This window comes from Meriones unguiculatus, chromosome 8 (assembly GCF_030254825.1).
Source record: "Meriones unguiculatus strain TT.TT164.6M chromosome 8, Bangor_MerUng_6.1, whole genome shotgun sequence".
Classification (NCBI taxonomy): Eukaryota; Metazoa; Chordata; class Mammalia; order Rodentia; family Muridae; genus Meriones; species Meriones unguiculatus.
In genome coordinates, this window is record NC_083356.1 from 11,324,167 (window position 1) to 11,341,679 (window position 17,513).

Genomic DNA, 17,513 nt, shown 5'->3' on the forward strand with positions numbered 1-17,513 from the left:
AAAATATTACAGGGGGAAACAACAACTTTTTGTTGTACTTAATGGCCACGCTATGGAATGGAGCCCATATGTGACACCACTAAGTTTTCCAAGAACCTAAGAATATGTCAGTCACCAGGCTAGGGAAGATCCTACTATTCTTCGAAAAAAGCATACCAATAAAAGCAGTGACTCCTAATTACCTACAGCTGCGCGCACTGATCAGCGTGTCACCCAGCCCACATCAGAGAAGCTTCTTATAGAACATGAGAAGTAACACAGAAATCCACAACTGGACGAATAGAAAAGAGTGGGAGACTTTGGAAAACTAAGTTCTAAATTGGATTTTTTTTTCTTTTCTAAATCAAATCCTTCTCTTCATGGCTCAGAAAGTTATGTGGAAGAGGACGCAGAAAAAACATATTTAAGAGCCAGAAGTGATGGATAACTTCAAGGAAAGACTGTCTTCCAGGTACAACAGGGTTCATGCACACAGGAACTCACAGAGATTGACAGATTGAACAAACCCTGTACCGATTCAAGCCAGACACAGTTCCAGTACTGAGAGGGGGAACTGGACATTCCTAACCAAGAAGGCATCTGTAATTGATACCTGTTGGCAAATGGAGAATTGGTTTTCTCCAATAGAGTCTCATTGAGTATGCCAACCAACCCTCAGGGTAGGTACCGTACCTAGGAGTAGTTGATCAACACAGAACGAACTCAATGGTAACTTTGTGGACTTCTGTTTCATTTTGCTTTGTTTTGGCTTTTTTTTTTTTTTTTGGTCTTACCGGTTATGATGGTTTGAATGAGAATGGCCCCCATCATTGGCTCACACATGTAAATGCTTTATGCCCAGTTAGTAGAACTGTTTGGGAGGGATTAGAAGCTGTGGGCTTGTTGGAGGAGGAATGGACTTTGAGGTTTCAAAAGCTCATGCCATAGCAATTCTCTACCCCCTCTTCCTGCTTCCTCAAATCAGGATATGAAGCTCTCAGCTACAGATCAAGTGGCATGCCTATTTGCTTCCTGCCGTGGTGACCCTTTCCTTTTATAAGAGTTGCCTTGATCATGGTATCTCTTCACAGTAATAAAACAGTAACTAAGACAGAAATTGGTACCAGGCACTGGAGTATTGCTGTGAAAGGCCTGACCATGCTATTGTGTGGAGGAATATGGAAAACTTTGGGGCTTTGAACTAGAAAAGCAATTGAAAGCTTTAAGCAGGGCTTGATGGGCCATCCTAGTAGAAACTTGGAAGACATTAATGCTGAGGGTGATTTGGAATATACAGGCACTGCTCAAGATGTTTCTGAGGGGACGAATATTATCAGGTACCCTATAGACCATTCTTGTGATATTTTGGCAAAGAATGTGGCTACATTTTACCCTTGGCTGAAAAAAAAAATCTGTCTGCGGCTAAATTGAAGAATTTTGAATTGGTGCCATTAGCAGAGGAGATTTTAAGACAGGCTAGTATTGACTGTGTCACATGGCTATTGGTGTTCACTTTTTAACTTTTTTTATTGATTCTTCATGAATTTCACGTCACGCACCCCAGTCCCACTCATCTTCCTATCCCTTCATATCTGCCCTGTGCCCTTGCAACCTCCCCCAAAAGAAAACAAAAAATAAATCAAATCAAACAAAAAAACATCTCTCGGTGGAAGCTGTGGTGTATCACGGTGGGTTTGCCCAAACAGCTTTACTCGCAAGTGTCCATTACAATGGATCATTGATCTTGTTTGAGTCCTCTGGTTTCTGCTACGATATCAATACTGGACTCCTCAGAGATATCCCGTTTTTGCCATGGAGACTGCAGGGTTGGATCTACAGGACCAGCCTGTATAGAACTTCATGTGCTCCAGCAGTTCATAGATGAGGTAGTTGCTGGAGTATGCCAGCTCAGTGCCCTGGATCTGGGCCTGGAGTTGGTTAGCCTACTAGCTCTCCTTTGCCTGAACCACCAGGGCCAGCCCTCCCTCTTTGCAAGCAAGGGGTGGGGCCAGCTCTCCTTCTCTTGGGCCCTGAAGAACAGCTTTTGCAGATAAACAATGAAAGGAGCAAGTAGGGCAAAGAGAAGTACAAAATGTACAGTTTGAAGAGAGACAGAACACCAGAAAATGTAGTCAAATCTAGTGCTCAAGAAGATACAACATTTAAAGAAAAGCCTGCTGCTAGATGGAATAAAAGGAGTGGTACTCTCATGGCAAGACCTCAGGAGCTAATCCTTCAGCCTATGAAAATAAAGGCCTAAGGGATTTCCTAGGCCTCAGACAACAGAACGTTTATGGAAATGTCATTCAAGGATGTGGTCAGGTTCCAGCCCCAACAAGCGGAAGAACTCAGCAGCTCTGGCCATGTGGTTCTGGATTTAGAGTCAAGAAAGATACAAGAAAGGGATTATGAAATCTTCCTGTAGGGTAATGAAAAGCTGCTGATGCTGGCCACAAGGTAGGGATGTCCAGGCCTGGAGAGTCTGTGGTGTGAAGCTGTGAAGGTAAAGCCTGGATTAGGTTGGAGACTCAAAGACGTTGGAAATGACAGAACCTTGGGATACCTGTCCAGGAGTGCTTCAGACAGGGTGGGGACCAGCCTAAAAGAGAGAAAATTATGTTGCAGTCAACAAAGCTGGGAGGAATTGGATATGTGACAGAGCTTTGACGCTGGGCAGAGATACAGATGTGGAGCTTATCCTTCTGGGTTTTGTTGTTGCTTTGGACCAGTATTTGCTCACCATGCTCTCTCTCCATCCTTTTGGAATGTATTTTCTGTGCCATAGTACATTGGAAATGATTTGTTGTTTTTTTTTTTATTTTGATTTTATAGGGGTTCTGTTTTATAAGGAGTAATCCAGATATTGCCATGAGTCTCAGGGGGACTTTGGACTTTTAAACAGTAATGAGACTGAATGCATTTTGCATTATGATATGGCCACAAGCTTATGGGGGCCAGGAAGTGGAATGTGGTGGTTTGAATGAGAATGGTCCCCATAGGCCCATATGTTGGGTCCCCAGTTCATGTTAACTATTGGGAAGGAATAGGAGGTGTAGCCTCATTGAACTAGGTGTGGCCTTGTTGGAGGAGGTGTGTCATTGGGAGTAGGCTTTGAGGTTTCAAGCCCATTCCAGTTCCAGTGTCTGTGTCTCTGTGTCTCTGCCTGTCTGTCTGTCTTTCCCTCTCTCTCTCTGCCTGATGACTGGATCAAGATATAAATCTCTCAAAGATTATAAGGGAGTCCCCAGTTAAATGCTTTCTTTTCCAGGAGTTGCTTTGGCCATGGTGTGGCTTCACAGCAATAGAACAGTAAAAAAGACATTAACCTTTTGCTTATTTATTCTGATTTTTGTTTCTGTGTTTTTGTGGGGGGGGGAGGGGATTCCTTGTGGCTCTTGCTTTGTTTTTGCTTTTGTTTACTGAAAAAAATTTGTGCACTATATTCTGATCATGGTTTTCCTTCCCCAACTCCTCCCAGATCCTCTCTGCCTCTTTCCCACCCACCCAACTCCATGCCCTTTTTTCTCTCTCTTTTTGAAATCAGAAAAATAAGCAAACAAAAAAACCTCAAACAAATGACTGTTAAAACACACACAATAAGCACACATGCAAAACAAAACCCATAAGAATACAAAATCAGAAACCATAATATTTAAGCACAAGACCAAGAAATAAAAGTGAAAACAAAGCAATAGGAGACAAAAACTCTCCAAAATACTACTGAGTTTATTTTGTGATGGCCATCTACTTCTGGGCACAGCGCCTATCCTTACTTGTGGTTTACACACTCAGTGAGACTCCAGTGGAGACAACTAATTTTTCCTTTAGGTGGATGCCAATTGGGAATAGCTTTTTGTTTAGGAATAGCAGCCCACGATTGGTTTGTTTGTTTTTTCTTTTTATTATTATTTTTTTATTTCTTGGAGAGAGGGAGAGAAAGAGAGACGGGGGGATAGAAAGTTTAGAGGAGAACAGAAAATGTAGGAAGAAAAAAAGTGGCCATGTAAGTCATAGCATCTGAGTGGAGCATGTGGTGCTCCAGAGACTTAGCACCACTGATTTTGGAGTCTGGCAGTCTATATAAGAGGGGTTCAAGAGGGGCAGGGCATTTGGATGGCAGAGAAAGTCCACAGAGAAGGCTCCAGTAGGAAGAAGCTAGAGATGGCAGGAAGAGAGGGCTGATGGAATACAATCCAGGAGGAAGAGACGGAGTGTGGGGGAGTACAGGACCCTTGAAGTCCCTAGGAAGGGTGAGAGGTTCCACATGTGACCCCAAGAGCTTGCCTCCAATTAAAAAGAAATTTTGTGGAAAGTGAAAGAAAATAAACATAGAGGAGAAATGTTCAAGACTAGAAGAAAGTAGGAAATGTTAGTTGAGGCTTTGGCTCCTTACTGAACACCTGTGAAATAAGTGGATAACTCAGCAGAGAGCATAAAGTGAGCACTAGGACCCAAGAGGAGGAGCAGGGACTCCTACAGGCTGTCACGGCCTTGCCATCTTGTAAGTGGTAAGATCTGGGTATTTTTCAGATTGGGTTTATCTATAGGGACAATTGAGGTAAAAAAATAAATAAATAAGCTTAATCTGACAGTAAATCTAAGTCAAAGACATTTTGCTTCGGTATTGAACAAAGAAGACATGTACACCAATAGTAGATGATAAGAAACCATGACACAGGACAGGTAGGTAGCTGTTTACAATCAGACGTGATCATCGTTCATGCCTTTTGCTTCCTCGTCTACCTACCCCCCTTTACAGATGACTCTGTTCTGGAAGCAGGGTCTCAATCTGACGGTGTAGAACCACGCGGTGGCTCAGCATCTCCTTGAGGGCAAAGCCAAAGTGAGCTGAGTCGGCACATGAAGCCATGGAGGAGAGTCATCACCCATGGGCCCCGGGGCAGGGGAACTGCTTCCAAAGCCAGAGCGACATTCTCCTCCAACCTGGGAACCTGGGGGTTTGTTTTGGGAGCCTATGCAGAGTGACAGCATGCTTAGTTTAAGGGCGTAACCTTAAATGAAAATGCACTGGGCACATTTAGAGGGGATGTTCTTAGCTCAGAGTCATGTGGAGTGAGCATGTAGAAGATTGAACTGATAGACCAAGGTGCCTCTGAGCGTCCTCAGCTTGCACCGTTAAGTAATCCGATGAAAGTAAAGGAGGCTCTGAAGGTGGGTGAATACAGCAGCGTGCTCCTGAAGATGCCTGCCCCCTTATGGCACATAACTGCCTCGACAGCAGCCTTTCCACCACGGTGTACGGATGCAGGAAACCCTGGAGGGATGCTGTCTAATGCAGCTCCAAGTTAGCAGTCGAGCCTTGTTTACTCCAGCTGGGTAAGAAGCGTTGCCTGGCTGGGCCTCTCCAAAACTGAATTAACTTCTGATTGAATTCATTCACGCTTGTCCTATACATTGCATTCTCAATGTAATGTGTTCATTTGCATATGTCCATGACAAGATCTCGGTTTTCTAAGAAAAATATCCTTTACCTGTTTTTCTTAGGACATTGAGGAACTTCCGAATTCATCCAATGTAGTCACATTTAATTTCTACAGCTATCCCCTAAAACGCTACATTAACACCTGTTTTACAGGTGTGAAAATGAAACCAAGTTCCAAACAGAAGACATTCACTGGGCGTACAGCTTCTGCCCCACCCCATACTCCTGGACGGCACTCCTGGGCCTGGTTTTGTATCTCGTTTTCTTTGCACCTGGTAAGCCATGGGTTGTTATTTTCGATTGGTGTTGTTCCCTCTTGGAAGAGGCAGGCTACTGTATTTCATTCCATGGTGATTTTTACTGTAGATTTAACCGTTTACTTCTCAGGAATGGGACCAATGCCCTGGACAGTGAACTCTGAAATCTATCCTCTCTGGGCAAGAAGTACAGGAAATGCATGCTCAGCCGGAATAAACTGGATTTTCAATGTTCTGGTTTCACTGACCTTTTTACATACTGCAGAGTATCTTACATACTATGGTAAGAGCATTTTTTTCCAATGTACTTTTGTTGTTATTTTCAATACTCTATCCTTAAATACCCTGTAATTTTTTTAAATTTATTATTATTATTATTATTATTATTATTATCATTTATTGCAATTTATTTACTTTGTATCCTGGCCAGAACCCATTCCCTCATCTCTTCCCAGTCCCATCCTCACTCCCTCTTTTTCCCTTATGTGCCTCCCTAGTCCACTGATAGGAGAGGTCCTCCTCCTCGTCCTCTACTATCTGATGCTAGCCTATCAGGTCTCATCAGGATTGGCTGCATCATCTATCCCCGTGGCCTGGCAAGGTTGCCCCCACCCTGGGGGAGGTGATCAAAGAGCCAGAGGGTACAGGAGTTCAACAAGGAGACCAACAGAGCCAAAAAAATCTAGATCCAGGGTAGCCTGCAGAGACTGTTGCTCCAACCAAGGACCATGCATGTTGAGGACCTAGAACCCTGCACAGGTGTCACCCATGGCAGCTCAGTCTCCATGTGGGTTCCCTAGTAAGAGGAGCAGGGGCTTCTCTGACATGGACTTAGTGGCCGGCTCTTTGATCACCCTGTAACTTGTAACAGAGACTGTGTCCTTATATTTGAGCTCTTGATGAGTATCCCTGCACAGCTTTCACCATCTCCAGGGGTTCTGGGAAGTGAGTTCTCTTTTCCTCATCCTCTTGTCTCCAAGTACACCCATGGTTCTTCTAACCCTGAACACCCCCCATACCTGCCAGGATGGAAATCCTCACAGCACAGCTGTCAGTTTACCCAGGAAGCAAACAGAAAATGGTAAGATGATGAAGACAGGGCTGAGATGTCCCGGAGAATCAGTGTAAGCCTGAGAGGAAGTTACCCATTTAGGACACCATGCCAGCCACTGAATTATCTGTCCCAGCCAGGACACACGTTCTGTCATCTTGAAGCCCAGCACTTACTACTTCCAGACCCAGGGACATGACAAAGTCCTCCAAGCGAAGATGTGTTAACGAAAATAGTTGTGGGTAATGGCTCATTACGGAAGTCCTTTGTGAAGCTACCTCAAACCCGCAGTTAGTAAAGTGAAAAGATCTTTTTCTTGATTTTTGTCCTCGTTGACGCCCCCCCCCCCACACACACACGAAGTTGCGTTGTTTACATGATCTTGTAAGTTGTGGTGACTTTTTTTAAGTTGTGATCATTTTTAAAGATGAAATGTAAAGCCATTGTACTCATGTCTCCCTAAGCCCATGTGGTGTATGTGAAATGCATTCTGTGGCTGGTCCCGTCATGCCTCCTTACCTGACCTATCCCTATCCCATGCTCTCGGCATGTTTACTATCTGCCCCCACATGTACCATGTACCAGAAAGCCATAGCAAGCCAGGCTTGTGCTTCATTCATCACTGTGCTCTGACTCTTTCCAGGAGACTGGAGGGGCAAGCATCATGTTCACCTGTGTTAGAATGACAGCTGTGAAGAAGTATACACATCTGTTTCCTCTGTCTTCGGGACCCTCTGACAGTGCATTGCATTAGTTAATGCTAGGAAGCCAAGGGTTCGTTATCTTCTCTCTCATTAACCACTCGGAACACCTAGAACAGCAGTCCTCAACCTGTGCTTTGTGACCATCAGAAAACACATTCCCGATGGTCTCGTGAACCCCCAACCACAAACTTTCCTTGCTACTTCGTAACTGTAATTTTGCTACGGGGCAGTGTCTCAGTTCCTGAGACCATCAGAAATGCATTCTCCAGTGGTTACACAGGTTGAGGACCACAAATCTAGGATAGAAACATTTGATTTCTTGGGAAGGAAATTCTAAGCTGGTGGTGTGTTTAGCTTTGCTCCTCTTAACAGCTAAAAATGTTTCAGTACACTCACAAACTTGTTTTCACAATATGATGATATATATTACTTGTCATGGCTGATTAATTAAGAATGCTTAATTACTTGAAGGTCTCTATGTATAATAACAGCCCAAGAAGAACTTTATATAGAGATTTGCTTAATAAAATCCATGCAGCAAAACTTGGGCTAGCAGAGTGCTCTTTGGGGATGAGATGAAGTAAGGGGCATCAGAGGGGACCAGACTATCTTGGTGGTTTTGCGTAGCATGTATTTCCATGTACCACATGGCCTTATGGAGATATGAGAGCAAATCTGTACTGTCAGAAACAGCCTGCGCAGCAGAACTCGGTTTAGATAGGGCCTGAGTCTGCTTTTGTCGGAAGTGTGCAGGGAGACGCCACGCTTTCCTCCTGTCAATACACTGGTTTCTTAATTCTGCTAACAGTGGGGACGCGTGACCAGTCTGGTTAGACTTTTGGGCTCCATTCTCTGAGAAGGGCTGCCTCATCCGTCTAACATAACTATAGCCCTTGGTATAGACAGGTTCTTGTGGGATCCCTGTTACAGAACTGTAACACAGTGCTGTTCATTCTAAAACAGTGGCTCTCAACTTTTCCTAACTTGGCAACCCCTTAATACAGCTACTCATATTGTGCTGACCCCCATCCACAAAATTATTTTTGTTGCTACTTCATAACTGTAATTTTGCTAGTTATTAATTATAATATAAATATCTGATATGGGGGATATCTGATACGCTACCCCTGCAGAGGGTCATTTGAACCCCAAAGGGGTTGCAACCCACCGGTTGAGAAACACTGTTGTAAAATATTGCAGCACCAACACTCAGCTTCCAGTGCTACCAGTGACCACCACCTTTGCCCCGTCAGTCCATATTAAGGATTCCTGCAGAACACAGGGCTTCCTTGCTCTTTTATTCCTCCTCCTCCTCCTCCTCCTCCTCCTCCTCCTCCTCCTCCTCCTCCTCCTCCTCCTCCTTCCCCTCCTCCTCCTCCTCCTCTTCTTCCTCCTCCTTCTTCTTGTTTTGGTTGGTTGGTTTTGTTGTTCTTGTTTGGGTTTTGGTTTGGTTTGGTTTGGTTTCTGTTTTTACCTTTTTCTTCTCTTTTTTTATAGCCAAAATTCTTAAAATTTCTAGGGCTGGCCTTTCGGTAACACCCTTGTCATGAAAGCACCCAGTTCATAAATTGTGCTAATCTTACTTGATCTTGAACAGCAACCTATCTCTAGTCATTCGCTGGAACTGGGGGAAATTATCATATTTTATTATTTGTTTAGTTTACCAAGTGTATGTGGGAGCGTGCCTCGGTACATGTGAGGTCAGAGGACCTTGTGAAGCTGCCTCTCCCCACCTGTGCCTGTGTTCCAAGGATCCAACTGAGATCCACAGGTTTTTGCAGCAAGTGCTGGCCCTGTTGTTAAATTTACAAGCAGGAAATGGAAATGCCAAATTCTGATGTGCACATAGCGCATTGTTTCTATTTTTCATGATATAGCAAAACAGGGATTTTCCACCCCTCCCCTACACAGATCAGGAAACCAAGGTCAAGAGGACTTGAATAACTCACACAAGGTCCGCCCTTTGGGTCACTGCTGTTTGCTGTTTAGGCTCACAGTCTCCACAGTCTGCAGCAGAATTTCTTACTATGCTGGGCATCCCAGATGACCTACTTTATATCCTTATTTTTTGACCATGTACCACTTAAAATTTTAGTTAGTGTGTTTAATAGAAGCAAAACTAAAATGAAATTGAGGTCTGGTAAATTGTCTGTGTTTTACAACTACTTGCTGTGCTGAGCAGATTTCTCAGGGCAGCGAGTTCAACAGCATTCTCCCTCTGTGGTCGCCCTCTAGTCTCTCCATGATGTATTTCTATGAACCTCACAGAGATGATTTTTAAGACAGTTTTGATGTCTTTCCTTTGGTGTGCTACTTTGCCAGGGAAGATGAGAAACTTTTTGTTCATCTCTTTAACTTCTATGCTTGTTGTGCTGGTGACTGGAAACACAGATAAGCCCAGTGTACCCTCTGGGAGATGACTTCCCTCTTAGGGGCCTCTCCACCATTGCTCCTGTGCCTGTTTCAAATCAGGGCTCTATTATCTATGGACTCATACACCCCATCACTTTAAAATATTTCTTCTACTAAAACTGGAAATTATATTCTAAAGGATAAACCATCCAGGAAATATGCAGGGAACCACAGATGCCACCATGTGTCATTCATTTCGGTTTGTTGTACTGACACCGAGCACCAGCAGGTGGTCCTCGCACCTCTGTGGGCTCTCTCGCTGCACACACAGATGCCATCCTACAGCAGAGCAAGGTCCTCTGGTCTCACAAAGCTTCCGCTCTGCTGACAATGTGATATACTTGCAGTGTGTCAGTTGAAACATACTGTGAAGGCAGAAATGCTACGTAGGGCTCTAAGAACAAAGATGCCTGGTAGGGGACAGTTGCAACAGAAGTGGCAGAGAATGCGTCTTAAACTACAAGCATCAGGGATGCTGAGAAGTGTGCATCTATCGGATGTGTTGCTTTAAGATTTACTTATTAGTATTGTATGTGCATGAGTATTTGCCTGCATGTATGTCTGTGCACTCCATGTGTGCCTGGTGTCCTCAGAGGTCCGAGTGTCAGGTCCCCTAGAACTAGAGTTACAGACCGTTGTGAGGCAACGCATGGGTGCTGGGAACTAAACCCTGATCCTCTGCAAGAGCAGCCAGTGGTCTTAACTGCTGAGCCATCCCCCGTGGGCTTTGTTTTAAAGGCAGATCCAATGGGATTCCCTAACAGATTGGCTACTGAGAAAGAAATGTAAGGGAAAGGTCAGAAACAGGAAGAAGAGAACTGCCATGAGCTCTGTCAAGTCAGTAACTCAACATCATCATCAACGTACCTGATCCTGGAAATCGGGATTTCTCTAGACCTTCCATCCTTCTGAGTAGAAGGGACAGACCTGTATGTGTGGGTAGTAACAGGACTCCTTGGTTATTACACTAATGAAAGTACTAAGAAAAGAGCTGGGAGAGAGCTCCCTCAGCCTGAGATCTGAGGGTAACCTCTGAGAAGAGCTGACGCCTGAGCCTGTCCTGTTGTTTTCCCATGGCATGGTTTGAGTCTTGAAATATTAATTGCATTCTATTCACAGGACTGAAACAACCAGGTAAGTCAGGTTAGCCGACATTATTTGCTTGCATTTCAAATTGTAGTTACGTTCGAGTAAAAGTCAAGACTCTCCCATTTCAACCCACCCAGGGCTGCTCACTGTGTTCCTTTCCTGCCACAGGGGCATTCTTCCTCTATGCTGGATTTGCAGCTGTGGGACTGCTGTTTGTCTATGGCTGCCTTCCTGAGACGAAAGGGAAAAAGTTAGAGGAAATCGAGTCACTCTTTGACAACAGGCTATGTACGTGTGGCACCTCGGACTCCGACGAAGGGAGGTACATTGAATACATCCGGGTGAAGGGAAGTAACTACCACCTCTCTGATAACGATGCTTCTGACGTGGAATAGTTTTCACCTGAGGACATTTCCGTTACTGAGTTGAATTTGAGGAGAAGGCCAGCGTTTGGTCATCGCCCTGCCCGCAAGCTGAGTCTCCCCACAGTCCTTCCAAATGACTCCATATTCCAGAAGACTTGATGAGGAGAAAAAAATACAACCATGGTGATGTTTATTTTCATACACAGAAATGTTTAAAAAAAAAAACACACAGATTTTTCTTAAGAAAATGTGTATAACCGCTTCCTGAGACAGTCTAAACCTTACTGTTGTATCCAGTGATGTCAGTGGGACCCTTTTCTCCTAAAACCATACACAATTATTAGTGGCAATACAGTCAGTGGTAATCTCGGCAGATTATATACGTAAATTTATAAAGGATTATTTAAAATGATCTAAAGATATTTAATGTCAAAGCATGGCCTATTGGCCCTAAATTTTCAGAACAAGTAGTGGCTTTCCTATGATTGGTACAAAGTGAATTCTGTCTAAACTTCCATCCAGAAACTCAGAAGTCCTATAAGGACACAGTTGTCCCTTCTCTCCTCCGGATTCCAGATGTTGGCTTCTCCAACACAGATATGGAAATTCCCTCACAGACTGAGTACACAGGATCTTTTGAACATTATCCAAAGCAGGCCTTTTAAGGGTTATTTTCATACTTTTTTGCATCGGTGATGAGTATATTTGCAGAGATACACTAGCATGTTTTGATAAGTATATTTTATTGTCCAGGTATGAAAGAACAGATTTTTATATATCCTGATTTGTTAGTCACTTAGGAACGCAACTGTAAATGTGAAGCAGTGCCAGGGTCAGTTTAATCCCGCCAGACTCTCCATGTTGTCACCCCAAGCGAGCTCCTGCTGTTCTGTGCCTTCCTGGGTGTTATCCAACAGCTGCTGCCGGACGGGTTTTCTCTTTCTGATATGCAAGAGGAAGGAAGTCAGTAGCAGAAACAGTTAATAACATTGAATTTCCATCCTAGGACTTCTTTCTCCACATGTTTCATTGGCTCTTCCTAAGGACAGGGGCATCCCTCACCACCAGTTACTTGTATTTTTCCCCCTGAGAACGTAAGCCAGTTTTAATTTTATGTCCTCCTCTCATTCCTAATGATTTGCTACACAACCAAAATGCAGAGCTGTGTCTGCTTTCTTGTTTGTTTGTTTGTTTGTTTTTGCATTTTGTTTGTTTGATCTCATACTTGGTTTGGTTTTCTGTCTGCTCTGAGAATTGAGATCTCTCCATTGGAAAGGCATAGATTGGTTCTGATGCCCGTCAGGAAACAGGTTGAGTTTCTATAGCACCTCTCAGGGTTTGGTGGTTTCTATGTCATTCAACACTGAATTCCTAATTCTCACCACTGTTCTAAGAGGGATGTGGTAAAATTACTTGCTAACAAATCTCACTTGCTAGTTCTTGTAAAGCTAGAGATGACTCATGACCAGTCAGGAATACCTCGGTTTGAAGCTTCACATTGTGATCTAAACATCCAGTTAGTTCTAAATCCAAGTGAGTGATAGCTAATTGAAAAAATGGAGGTGTTTTTGCCAGTCTCCAAAATGTCCATTCTCTTTAAAAGTCTGGCTTCTTGTTACTGTAACTATCAAGCTGAGACCATATCAAGGAAGTTTACCATCCAGTCACCAAAAGTTCTTACTCTTGTGCCCTAAAAAAAATCCTTCAGCCAAAAGTGGAGGTTTTCTCTGTTTGGTTATTTAATGTCATTAAAAAACTAACATAGTATTTTGGAAAATTTTTCCTCAAATTAGGTGCTTTGAAATTTATTTATAAAGAATATTAGTACTGATTTTTTCTCTAGAAGATATTATTTAATAGGATATATTATTTAATATTTCTTATCTCTTAAGATGTTTCTTAACTCAAAAGCATTTTACGAGATCAAATGAGCTATTATGTGGTATAGTTAGCAAATTATAGGAAGAAAAAATGAGTAAAGTGCTCCTTTTAAAATATATTTTACTGATTTGTCCAACTTGTTGCCTCAATTTTTCCCTTCATGGCCCATGCAGCCTTAAGTCCACAGGTGTCTGCAGCTGGGGCTGGCACAGGGACCTTTATTGAAGGGACAGCTAGACTCATCAGTCCTGAAAGCTGACTGTGACGTGTTCCTGACATAAAAACGCATATGCTTTTAGGTTTATGTCCACAAATTAACCTAATAATGGGAAATCATCCACATTTTTCTTTCCCTGTTCCTTCATCATTTCTAAAAATTATTTGTTATTTACATAGTAGCAGTATTCCATACCTTTAACATACAAAACAGAGAGGCCACATATAACTTTTAAAAAGCATCTCAATACTTGAAAAGGAGCCTTCTCTAATCCAGGTATGATTTTTAGGTTTGGTGAACATTTATAATACATTAAAAGTTCAATGTTGGAATTTTTCAGATTTTTATCCTATTAAACATCTTTTATGTTCTTAGTGTATTTGGCTACCGCTTTCAATTTGAAAACCACCCATGTGAAATCATCATACATAAATTTTGTAAGACAATTTCTATATGATATGATTTGATCTCATAAATTGAAACAGATTAAGCGGTGTAATTTCTACTTTGATGATCACTTTCTTTCCAAACACGCTGCAAATTCAGTACAGGTGTATTTCACTTGGGAATATGGGTTTAAGAGGGTTGTGATGATACCAGCCACCTAGCTAGGTGGCTAATGCGCAGGAGAATTAAGAATGCATCTTTTTTAATACATATAAGCACATACTATTGAACATGTTGTCAAAAAGACTTGATGCTATGGGCTATGGATACAGTTCGGTGGCAGAGTGCTGGCCTGAAAAGAGTGAGTCTTAATATTTTTTCCTTCCATGTAAACATCTGTAATAATTTTGACCATTACACCTACTTTAGTCATTATCTAAAATATGGCTTTGAATATATATGTAGAAGATCTAAATAAAAGATATTTCCAGGAGAATAACACCAGAATCTTTTTAATAACTTATGAAGGAAACCCACATTAAGATACAATCTTAATCCTTATTGTTCCCTCAAAGGCGGGAGATCAGTGAAAGCACTGAATTTATGGATCTTCCTATAATCTTAGTGTCCATTACAGGGAAAGACCATCAAAAATTGATGACTGATCCATTTAGTTTTTAATACCAAGGTAAAATTGAAAAGTATTGTGAATAATCATGTATCTTGGGGCAGAAGTGAAGTGGCATTTTAGACTGCACTACCTGCATTTTTTTTTTAATATCTGGGTGTGGTAAAGTTTCAGTTATCAAGTTCAAACCATTCCCCTAACTAGGAACAAAAGGATTACATAGCACAACCAGGCCAGGAGTAGAGGATTCCTGATATATGCTTTCTAGAGAACTGTACGTCGTCCTACCTTAAGCTGCAAAGTTATAGATGCAATTTACAGTTCAAAAATAGCTACTGCCTATAAAAGACTCAGAGTTGTTCTCTGGGTTAATTCTTAATGTCCCTTGGCCTGCCAGTTTCTACCAACCCTAGCCTCGTGCACAGCAAGGCTGTGCGGTGTAAGTCCTACAAGGAGAGCGCTTGTACTGCCATCTTCTGGAAACAGCGATCTGCTGCAGATGCCAAACAGCTAACTGCTCAGCTCTTCCTTGTAAGCTGTTTAGGGGAGGAAAGGTATATGTGCCAATAAACATCAGAGAGCTGCTTTATGACTATTCATGTTCGGAAGTACCAGGAGGTATTTTATCACCATCATAGTGTGCTTGTGAGTACAGAACAGTATAATGCTCTAAATCTTCATATGTGTACAGTACAGTCTATAGCACTTTAGTAATTGGTCAACAGGCTTTTCAATGCCTTTGTTTACAGGTAATACTCACATTTTAGACAATTAGGTACATAGAATTGATTTTGTCATATCAATATAAATAGGATAATAAATGGACTGTGCAGGTAATCAGTACTCAAACTTATGAATCAATACTTTATAAAGTTTTGAGATTTTGCTAAATTTAATATCCCATCTCACTTAAAGGATAGACAATATCACGTTAAATCTAGCCAAAGTAGACATTTATGACCTACATACATGTCCAGATTCTCTGGTGGCTCCTGTACTGTGTCTCACTTGATGTTACAGTACTGTCTGTGATAATTGTTCTCATTTCTATTTAGGAACTCTAAATATACATCTCTAGTAAATCAGGAGTTTCGTGCTTTTAGAGGTGTATGTATTTTGAACTGTACATTTTAATTTTCAGAGTGCATGTTATATACTGTTTACTACTTGACAAATCTTGGAAAATTTATTCCTTTCATTCCTACGTGTGACATACAGACTATCTCTTGAAAACTGCCACTGTCCCATTTACCAAATCATGCTAGCCTATGCTGTATCAAAACTATGGTATATTTTATGGAGATTTAGTGATATACATGTAAATGTTTTTAAGTTATTTTATTGAACTTCAATATTTACATGAAGTTACAATCTTTTTTTAAAGAAAGTGTCAGTGCCAGAACTGTATAAGAAAACACTCAAATAAAAGTAAAGATAATTCATTCTCTTGTTCTCTTTACCTCTTCAGTGCTTATCTTGTATTTTACTATCTAGGTTGCAGAGTAAACACTCTGTTGGAAAGATAAACAAGCCATATTGTTGGGTTTTGTTCATTTTAATTTTATGTGTCCGAGTCTTTTGCTTCCATGTAGATCTGTGCAACATTTGCATGGCTGGTGCATGTGGAGGCCAGAAGAGGGCATCAGATCCTCCGGAACTGAAGTTACAGATGGTGGTGAGACAGCATGTGGTTGCTTGTAAGTTCTCTGAAGAGCAACCGTTGTTCTTAACCACTGAGCCATCTCTCAGCCCTTCTACTGTATTTTCTATCAAAGGCTTGAATAATGCAAAATCCTTGGTGAAGAAGCTTTTTGGCAAATACTCAAATCCCTACATGGTCAACACTTCCTGAAACCAAGATCTGTGCTCCTTTCATTTCTCCCAAGAACGGTGCTGCTCTCTATTGGCCAACCACATAAACACATATTGCCAGTCTGACCACTCAGAGTGTGATGCAGTAGGAAGAAAATCTCAGTGGGACTCCCTCTGAGAGGACTTGCCTGTTTGCCCAACAAAGAGTGGCTACACACCTTCTGAAGAAGTAAATCTTTTTGCCTTGCCAAAACACTTGGGATTGTGTGGTCATTTTCTTGAGATCCCCGCCCTCATCCCAGACCCATTTATTATAGCTTAGCACTTAACCTGAGGATCTCTGAGACCAAAGGTCCAAAAGAGTGTTTCTTATCCCAGAAGGTGCACCCTGCTGCTTTGTTTTGGCACCCCTAGATATGGAGGTATCGCCTTGCTCTAAACTGAGTGAAACCCAAAAAGTAAATCAATGATTTGCTTGCCCAAAGCAAGCACTGGGGCAATGCAATAGTGTTGTACACAATCCAAGCTTTTAAAAGAATGGATTAAAGAAAGGTAGCGCCCCCTTTCCAGGATACTGTGCCTTAGCCAGTAGTAGCATTGTGGATTCCCCTTTCCTGACCTTCTATGCTGGGATTTCGTCTGCCTTGAACTTGCCTCTGTCTTGTACATGCTGTCACAATGTCTGTACTTTGTTGTGTCTAGAAAGCACTGTTTTCTTGACATCATCCTCTCCCTCTGGCTCTTTCGGTGTTGCTGTCCTTGTTTCTGAGCAGGTCCCTGAGCCTTTGTGGGAGAGATGCTATGTAAGCACCATTTAGGATTGACGTCTGGTAGGTTGATCACACTGTGGGGCAGATCTTGCTCCCACAACATACACTGGACTGGATAGGATGGGGGGAGGACTCAATACTCAAGTTTGCTGGGACCGTGTTGATATCCAAGGGCTGCTCAGAGCTGGCCCCACCCCTTCCAGCTGCAGCTCAGTGGAGCCAGCCCCAAGGGCATAAGATCAGGAGATGGAGAGCTGGTCCTTTCCCTCATGTGCCTTGAGGTAGCATGGGTAAGGGAGAGATGCCCTTGCCCCTCCTAACCCTTGCTACCTGTGGCAGGCAGAAGAGCTAGTCCTGGGGTCATGAGAGCTAGAGAGCTGTCCCAGGCCCTCACCTGCTGCAGCACTTGGACAGCACAGTAGAGCTGACTCTGGTGGTATGGATATTAGGATGGTATGGCAAAGTTACAAGGCCAGTTCACAAATCACGCCATGTGACTGGTTCCACATGGGAGGTTT

General features: G+C 42.5%; 1 protein-coding gene across 2 annotated transcripts in view; it reads left to right on the forward strand.

The window, feature by feature from the left end:
* The window catches only part of Slc2a13 (solute carrier family 2 member 13), a 265,113-nt gene extending 249,258 nt beyond the window's left edge, over positions 1–15,855 (forward strand). For both annotated transcript variants that reach the window (XM_060388794.1, XM_060388795.1), the window contains 3 exons: positions 5,576–5,697; positions 5,810–5,962; positions 11,104–15,855. In XM_060388794.1, the coding sequence (XP_060244777.1) occupies positions 5,576–5,697; positions 5,810–5,962; positions 11,104–11,330 (502 nt within the window). In that variant the 3' untranslated portion in view covers positions 11,331–15,855. The remainder of the gene's footprint in view (positions 1–5,575; positions 5,698–5,809; positions 5,963–11,103) is intronic.
* The last annotated feature ends 1,658 nt before the right edge of the window (positions 15,856–17,513 follow it).